The following is a 9,973-nucleotide window of genomic DNA, read 5'->3' on the forward strand; positions in this document are numbered from 1 at the left end:
GAAAATCCAGAAGAAATGGATAAATTCCTGGACACATACACCTTTCCAAGACTAAACCAGGAAGAAGTTGAATCTCTGAATAGACCAATAACAGGCTCTGAAATTGAGGCAATAATTAATAGCCTACTAACCAAAAAGAGTCCAGGACCAGATGGATTCACAGCCGAATTCTAGGAGCTGGTACCATTCCTCTGAAACCATCCCAATCAATAGAAAAAGAGGGAATCCTCCCTAAGTCATTTTATGAGGCCAGCATCACCCTGATACCAAAGCCTGGCAGAGACACAACAAATAAAAGAATTTTAGACCAATATCCCTGGTGAACATCGATGTGAAAATCCTCAATAAAATACTGGCGAACCGAATCCAGCAGCACATCAAAAAGCTTATCCACCACGATCAAGTTGGCTTCATCCCTAGGATGCAAGGCTGGTTCAACATACGCAAATCAATAAACATAATCCATCACAAAAACAGAACCAATGACAAAAACCATATGATTATCTCAATAGATGCAGAAAAGGCCGTTGACAAAATTCAAGCTAAAAATTCAAGTTTTTAGCCCTTCATGCTAAAAACTCTCAATAAACTAGGCATTGAAGGGACGTAACTCTAAATAGTAAGAGCTATTTATGACAAACCTACAGCAATATCATACTGAATGGGCAAAACATGGAAGCATTCCCTTTGAAAACCAGCACAAGACAAGGATGCCCTCTCTCACCACTCCTATTAAATATAGTGTTGGAAGCTCTGGCCAGGGCAATCAGGCAAGAGAAAGAAATAAAGGGTATTCAATTAGGAAAAGAAGAAATCAAATTGTCTCTGTTTGCAGATGACATGATTGTATATTTAGAAAACTCCATCGTCTCAGCCCAAAATCTCCTTAAGCTGATAAGCGACTTCAGCAAAGTCTCAGGATACAATGTGCAAAAAAATCACAAGCATTCCTATACACCAATAACAGACAAACAGCTAAATCATGAGTGAACTCCCATTCACAACTGCTTCAAACAGAATAAAATACCTAGGAATTCAACTTACAAGGGATGTGAAGGACCTCTTCAAGGAGAACTACAAACCATTGTTCAATGAAATAAAAGAGGACACAAACAAATGGAACATTCCATGCTCATGGATAGGAAGAATCAATATCATAAAAATGGCCATACTGCCCAGGGAAATTTACAGATTCAATGTCATCCCCATGAAGCTACCAATGACTTTCTTCACAGAATTGGAAAAAACGACTTTAAAGTTCAGATGGAACCAAAAAAGAGCCCGCACTGCCAAGACAATCCTAAGCAAAAAGAACAAAGTTGGAGGCATCATGCTACCTAACTTCAAACTATACTACAAGGCTACAGTAACCAAAACAGCATGGTACTGGTACCAAAACAGATATATAGACCAATGGAACAGAACAGAGGCCTCAGAAATAACACCACACATCTACAACCATCTGATCTTTGACAAACCTGACAAAAACAAGAAATGGGGAAAGGATTCCCTATTTAATAAACGGTACTGGGAAAACTGGCTAGCCATATGTAGAAAGCTGAAACTGGATACCTTCCTTATGCCTTATTCAAAAATTAATTCAAGGTGGATTAAAGACATATCTTAGACCTAGAACCATAAAAACCCTAGAAGAAAACCTAAGCAATACCCTTAGGGACATAGGCATGAGCACGGACTTCACGACTAAAACACCAAAAGCAAAGGCAACAAAAGCCAAAATTGACAAATGGGATCTAATTAAACTAAAGAGTTTCTGCATGGCAAAAGAAATACCATCAGAGTGAACAGCAACCTACAGAATGGGAGAAAATTTTTGCAATCTATCCATCTGACAAAGGGCTAATATCCAGAATCTACAAAGAACTCAAACAAATTTACAAGAAAAAAACAAACAACCCCATCACAAAGTGGGCAAAGGATATGAACAGACATTTCTCAAAAGAAGACATTTATGCAGCCAACAGACACACGAAAAAATGCTCATCATCACTGGTCATCAGAGAAAGGCAAATCAAAACCACAATGAGATACCATCTCACACCAATTAGAATGGCAATCATTAAAAAGTCAGGAAACAACAGATGCTGGAGAGGCTGTGGAGAAACAGGAACACTTTTACACTGCTGGTGGGAATGTACATTAGTTTAACCATCGTGAAAGACAGTGTAGCAATTCCTCAAGGATCTAGAACTAGAATTACCATTTGACCCAGCAATCCCATTGCTGAGTATACACCCAAAGGATTATAAATCATGCTGCTATAAAGACACATGCACATGTATGTTTATTGTGGCACTATTCACAATAGCAAAGACTTGGAACCAACCTAAATGTCCATCAATGATAGACTGGATTAAGAAAATGTGGCACATATATACCATGGAATACTATGCAGCCATAAAAAAGGATGAGTTCATAACCTTTGCAGAGACAGGGATGAGGCTGGAAACCATCATTCTCAGCAAACTATTACAAAGGCAGAAAACCAAACACTGCATGTTCTCATTCATAGCTGGGAATCAAACAATAAGAACACTTGGACACAGGGTGGGGAACATCACACACTGGGGCCTATCGGGGGATGGGGGGATGGGGGAGGGATAGCATTAGGAGAAATACCTAATCTAAATGACAAGTTGATGGGTGCAGCAAACCAACATGGCATATGTATACCTATGTATCAAACCTGCACACTGCGCGCACATTTACCCTAGAACTTAGAGTATAATAATAAATAAAGAAAAGGAATGAAGTACTGTCTCATGCTACAACATGGATGAACATTGAAACATTATGCTAAGTGAAAGAAGCCAGACATAAAAGGTCCCATATTGTATTTTATTTATATGATTTTATTTATTGATTTTATTTATATGAAATAGCTAGAATAGGTCAACCCAGAGAAAAGAATGCAGATTAGTGGCTGTCAGGGCCTGGCGGGAGGGGAGAATGAGAAGCAATTGCTTAATGGTCATGGGGTTTTCTTTTGGTGTGATGGAACTGTTTTAGAACTACATAGAGGTAGTATTTGCCTGACACTGTTAATGTACTAATACCATGGAAGTGACCACTTAAAAGTGGTTATTATGTTAAGTAAATTTCACTGAAATTTTTTAAAAACGAGAAAATGACTACCAACATGATACGCCAAAATACCCCTCCCACTCCAGCAAAGACAGGGATGTCTGGACAGGGAGGCAATCCAGGAGAAGGTGAGGGCACTGTATTAAAACAAAGGGGTAAGCGAACATCTCAGCTCTTTCCTGTCACTCAGCACCTAGGGTGCTGGCAACCAGGCCCCACCTTCCAACAAGGAGTGTAGAAAGGTCTCCTTCAGGAATTTAACCTGCCCCAGAAGAATATATGAGGCCAGGAGTTCAAGACCAGCCTAGACAACATAGCTAGACCCTGTCTCCACAAAAAAATTAGCCAGGCAGATGGCACACACCTGTAGTCCCAGCTACTCGAGAAATTGAGGCAGGAGAATCACCTGAGCCCAGGAGATGGAGACTGAAGTAAGTTATGATTGTGCCATTGCACTCCAGCCTGGGTGACAGAGTGAGACCGTCTCTAAAAATCAAAAACAAAATACATAATGGGAGTGGGAAGGGGGTCACTACTCACAACAGCAATAAAACACCTAGGAATAACTTTGAAATAGGTGCAGAAAATCACAACTTTCCCAGGAATAAAAAAGGCGAGTAAATGCAGATATCACGTTCCTGAGTAAGCAAGTGCAATCCTGTAAAAATGCCACCCTCTCCCAGTTAATTCTATACATTTACCCCAACCTTAAAATTATGATTATAGGAACTTGAAAAAACTATTATCAAATGTATCTTAAAAGTATAAGTAAACAAGGGGAGCCATAAAACATCAAAAACTGAATAATGAAGAAGAGGACTGCACTGACAGTAATGTTTTTCTGCCCTCCCCTAAACCAGTGGTTAACAGTCCTGGTAGCACATTAAAATCACCAGGAAGGCCGGGCACAGTGGCTCACACCTGTAATCCCAGCACTTTGGGAGGCCAAGGTGGGAGGATCACCTGAGGTCAGGAGTTTAAGACAAGCCTGGCAAACATGGTGAAACCCCATCTCTACTAAAAACACAAAAAATTAGCCAGACGTGGTGGCAGGTGCCTGTAATCCCAGCTACTCAGGAGGATGAGGCAGGAGAATCGCTTGAACCCGAGAAGTGAAGGTTGCAGTGAGCTGAGATTGCACCACTACACTCCAGCCTGCGCAAGGCGAGACTCCATTTAAAAAAAAAAGAAGTTTGAGAAAAGACAGGATATTTACATATTGTCAAAGTATCTCACCACAAGATGCTTATTAATTACAAGGGGAAAACAGTAGCTTAGTACTAGGGGAAACCTGGCAGACATCACCTTAGTTATCAAAGTTACTGACAGCAATAGGACACATAGGTGTCACGTACCTCCTGCTATGATGCCATGAGAAGGACAAAACAACATTTCATGGTATTCCTGCCAGAAATACATAACCGGAATCTACCGATGACGAAATGTCAGTCAAACCCAAAATAAGGATGTTCTACAAAACAAAGGGCCCATACTCTTCAAAAATGCCAAAGTCATGAAAGACTAAAGAACTGTTCCTGACACATGAAATCAAAGAGAAATGACAACCAAGCAAACCATGATATTCGATCCTGCATAAGAATTTTTTTTTAATTTTGCTATGAAGTACAATAGTGAGACAAATGGCAAAATTTCAATAAAGTCTGTAGGTAAAATGATAGTATTTCAAATCTGGAATTCGGGAGAGAAGTCCAAGATAATATAATCAATATGCCTGGTATGTTTCTGATGCTCACTCCATCTGGAAGTGGATCATGCAGTAACAACTTGACAACTAGTAAAAAATTGTCAGGCTAAAAAAATTGTAGTATTGTACCAGTCTTAATTTCCTGATTTTCATAACTATACTTAGATTATGTAAGATAATATCCTTGTTTTTAGGAAATACATAAGGTATTTGGGCACAAAGAGTTAATATATCTGCAATTCACTCTCAAATGGTTCAGAAAAAGATTATAAACACACACATATTACAGAGAGAGAACAAATGTGATAAAACAGTAAAATGTTAACACATTGGGGCATCTGGGTGAAGGATATATGGAAATTCTTGGTACTATTTTTGCAACTTTTCTCTAAGTCTGAAATTATTTCAAAATGAAAAGTTAACAATAGGCATGCAGTTTTTTCAAGAAGCACTGTTTTTCTTCTTTGCTTCTTTAATAGGAAGAACTGTGCTTGAATTCTGTCATTCACTGATCTCTTTGGCCCAAACCATCATTCACTTATCCAATCAACATTCATTAAGTCCCTACCATATGACAGGTATTACGGAGGCTAATGAAAGGCAGATGAAAGATAACCCATAGCCTTCTCAGTCTAGTAGGGGACACACACATACAAATAAATATTAGGAACTATGTGATGTCATAATATTCGTATGCACAGAAGGTCTGTGTCAGCTGATGAAGCCAAGTCTGTTAGTAGAGGTCACAGAAGATTCCGGGGCTCCAGATAAGATTGAAAGGAGTTCCTCAGGCCAAAAGGGATGAGGAGTACATTTCAGAAAGAGTAACCAGTATGTACCCCAAAAGCCCCACAGGTGTGAAAACACATGCATTATTGCTTTAAATCCTCCTAACACCTATGGAACAGGCACAACTCCTCCCCAGACTGTACCTGTGCCCTTAATCATGAGGGTTTGATAGCAGACACATGATGGACTGGCAGAGGGACCGAAATAAGGGCAGACAGGAGACTCTGCTCTAAGAAAGAATGATGGTCTAAAATAAGAACAACAGGGCAAGTGGAGCAGAAGAAATGAGTATAAAATATTTAGGAGGCAAAATGAACAATAAGGGTTCAGGTGTGAACAGGGTGAGGTTGAAAGAGAAGTTTGATTCTCAAGCATCTGTCTTGGGAGACTAGATGGATCACGGTGTCATTCACTACAATAAGGATGTGAGAAAGGAGCCAGTCTGAAAAGAAAAAACAGAACACTATGTTTTAAAATTTGAGGAGTCTGTGGACAATCGAGGTGAAAGTAGTAAGCATCTGGACGTGAAGTGAGATTTCGCATCACATCTGGATATGAAAGTAATAAGTAAAGATAGATGGTATACAAGAATGGCAGTTCAAACCGTGAGTGCTCAACAGACAGGCCAAAGAGAGGGTCAAGACCAAGACAAAGGATGACAGCAGGACCCTTGCGAACTCCAAACTTTAAGGGTGGCCAGAAGAAAGGCCCCAGCAAAAACACCAAGGAGGGAGGGTCAGGTGGGTCCTTGAACACAGGTGGTGTTGTGTTCAAGGTCAAGCCCAGGCTCAGCGCAGCAGCTGCACTCCTCCCTGATCCACACGCCTCCGTTCTGTTCAAGTGCCCAAACTCATCACCCACTCTGTCGACCTTGCCTCCTCCTTTGCTGGGAGGAAGTCTTCCTGATCCAAATCACTTTGCCTGCCCTCTGCTCCACCTTGAATGTCTCCATCTTCACCCACAGTCCCCCTTCTTCCTGTCTCAGAAAAAAATGCCCCTTCACCTTTTAAAGGTTGAGCACAATCTACGACCTGCGTTTTACACTAAGGTCAAAAGAGGAAAACACACCCTGACTCCCTGTCTGGCCTTCTGCTTATTCCTTAGCCCATCTCACTCTCGCCTCTGCCCCTCCCTCCTACTGAAACTGCAAGCCCTTTCTTCCACACTTCTTTGCCTTGGATAGCCCACCCATCCTTTACATTCAAATCTGTCCCCTCCCCTGTGGCACCACCCTGATCCAGCCCAAGCAGTCTAGTGGCTCCCTCTAACATTTTCCAATACTTCCATTTATACTTTACTTGGAACATGGATAATACTCCTACATAAACTGACCAAGGCTAAACTATTACTAAGAGGTCACTAAATGGTGAAATTTTTGAAGGCCAGAGTTTGGTCTTAGTCTTCTTTGTGGTCATCAGTACCTCCCACATTATCTTCACTAAATAACTTCAATAAATCTCTGTTTGGATAGTACCAAAAACCTAAAATACACTTATTTTATATTTACCACTCATGCTAATTACAGTAGAAGTTATCTACAGGTGCACAAAAATATTTGTAATTGACTGATTCATTTATTGCTGGAGCAAAGACGGTCACCTCAACGTTGGCTTACCAGTAACGAACACTGGAAGCAATAACCAGAAATATGAAAGTAGCTTTCATTTATTGAAGACTTAGTATAGTCAGTCCCTGTGGAATGTCTGACGTGCCTGATCTCATACAGTCTTGACATCAACACTATAGTGATTATTCCTCTGCACTTCATGTAAAGAAACTAAAATTTTAAAAAACTGGGTAAGCTAGGAAGCAGCAGTCTCCCCAGGTCTGACACAAAGCCCAGGTGCTAGTCTCCCTTACGCTAACACAACTACTAAGGTGACCACGGTTCTGGTTTGGACCCTTACAGAAAAATCCAATGAGGCTTCTACCATTTCTATTACTCTATTCATGGAAGTTTACCCATCTGCTCGAAAAGTCTGTTAACTGGAACAACTTGACAGCCACCATGAAAGAATAATGTTGGGCCCTTACCTTACACAACACAAAAAATTAACTCAAAATAGTTCAAAAAACTATAATATAAGAGCTAAAACTAAAAAACTCTTAAAAGAAATTATGGGGTAAATCTTTATGACTTTGGATTTGATAAAGTGTTAGATATGACAACAAAAGCACAAGCAACAACAACAAAAAAAGATAAACTGGACTTCAACAAAACTAAGAACTTTTGTGTTTCAAAGGACATCAGGTAGTTAAAAGATCACTCACAGAATGGGAGAAAATATTTGCAAATCATATATCTGATAAGGGTCTAGTATTCAGCACATGTGAAAATTCCTAAAACTCAACAACAAAAAGCAAACAATGCAATTTTAAAATGGGCAAAATATTTGAATAGACATTTTCCCAAATATGATATACAAACGGCCAACAAGCACAAGAAAAGATGCTCAACATCATGTCAGTCACAAACACAAATCAAAACCATAATGAGATACCACTTCATATCCACTACGATGGTTAAAACTAAAGAGTCAGATAATAATCAAGTATTGGAGAGAAACTGGACCCTCAAACACTACTGATAAAAATGTAACACGGCGCAGCACTTTGGAAAACAGTCTGTAAGTTCCCCCAAATGATTAAACATAGAGTTACCACACGACACAGCAGTTCTATTCCCAGGTATGAAGAGAAATGAAAACATAAGTCCACACAAAAACTTGTGTGGAATGGTTCACAGGAGCATTATTCATACTAGCCAGAAGGTGGAAACAACCCAAATGTTCATGAACAATGAATAAACAAAATGTGATCTATTCAAACAATAAAATATTATTTGGCCATAAAAAGGAATTAAGTGTGATATATGCTACAACATGAATGAATCTTGAAAACATCACACTAAGTAAAGCCAGTCACAAAATATCATATTATTTTATGATTCCATTTATATAGAAGTCTAGACTCAGGGAATCTGTAGAAACAGAAAGCAGAATAGTGGGCCGGATGTGGTGGCTCATGCCTGTAATCCCAGCACTTTGGGAGGCTGAGGCAGGCGGATCACTTGAGTTCAGGAGTTCAAGACCAGCCTGGCCAACATGGTGAAACCCCATCTCTACTAAAAATATAAAAATTAGCCAGGCTTTGTGGCATGTGCCTGTGATCCCAGCTACTCGGGAGGCTAAGGCTGCAGTGAGCTGAGATCCCACCACTGCACTCCAGCCTGAGCGACAGAGCAAGACTCTGTCTGAAAAATGAAAAACAAAAAACATACAACTACGGCATAGTATATCTTCCTGAATGCCATAAGATGCCAAAAAGGCTACTTAAAGGAGGTCACAGTCAGTCCTGAATCTCAATATAAGGTTTTCCCAACTAAACTATGGACATATCTTTGCCTAAAACAGTAAGAGTTGCCTTCTTCTAGGAAAATATTACTATAAGAGTTTTACCATTATACCATCAAAAAAATACATATGTGCATTTTACCACAATTTTTAAAAAATGTGTATCATTATATAATAGACATCTAAAAAGGTAGACTATAGTTAAACCTGCAAACCCAGGTGGCATTATGAAAACAGGAGCTCACTTACCTCTTTGACTGAGAATTCCTTCAGGCCTAAATATTTCGGGAGTCTCAAAGGCAAAAATGCAGTCGCTTTCATGGACTGTTTCCAGGTCGTCTGTATCACAAAAGGAACGATGGAACCCATCATAGTACATTTCTGTTAACACAATCTAAAAATAGGAAAAATGTAAACAGTTGGGTAACTGGAAATTCAATACTAATTGATCTCCCAATTCTAGGAACTTCTCCAGACCATCAGGACTGGCAGTGGTCTGAGAGAGCTCTGAAACATCTCGCAGAGCCCACTTTATTTGCCTTTAATGAGAGAATCTTGGAAGCACAATATCCTCTGTAACTATATTAACAATATACAGTCACCCCTCCATATCTGTAGGTGCTACATATGTGGATTCAACTAATTGCAGATCAAAAATATTCAGAAGAAAAAAAAAGGATGATTGAATGTATACTGAACAGTCTTTTACTTGTCATTATTCCCTAAACAATATAGCAGAACAACTATTTACATAACATTTACACTGCATTAAATATTATAAGTTATCTGGAGATGATTTAAAGTATATTGGAGGTACAACTATTATGTATCCATAAAATAAAAAGTAAAAATAAAGTATACAGGATGATATGCTTAGGCTCTATGCAAATACTGTGCCATGTTATAAAAGGGATTAAAGCACCGTGGATTTTGGTATCCTAGTGCAAGGGTTCCTACAACCAATCCCATGGACACTGAGGGACACCTGTACTCTGATGTCAGAACTCTATGACTCTAACTC

General features: G+C 39.4%; 1 protein-coding gene across 3 annotated transcripts in view; it reads right to left on the reverse strand.

Annotated features, from left to right (window-relative positions):
• USP31 (ubiquitin specific peptidase 31) overlaps window positions 1–9,973 on the reverse strand; it is a 100,107-nt gene that overhangs the window by 35,726 nt on the left and 54,408 nt on the right. For all 3 annotated transcript variants that reach the window (XM_077986522.1, XM_015125793.3, XM_015125794.3), the window contains exon 6: window positions 9,202–9,346. In XM_077986522.1, the coding sequence (XP_077842648.1) occupies window positions 9,202–9,346 (145 nt within the window). The remainder of the gene's footprint in view (window positions 1–9,201; window positions 9,347–9,973) is intronic.

This window comes from Macaca mulatta, chromosome 20, assembly GCF_049350105.2.
Source record: "Macaca mulatta isolate MMU2019108-1 chromosome 20, T2T-MMU8v2.0, whole genome shotgun sequence".
Classification (NCBI taxonomy): domain Eukaryota; kingdom Metazoa; phylum Chordata; class Mammalia; order Primates; family Cercopithecidae; genus Macaca; species Macaca mulatta.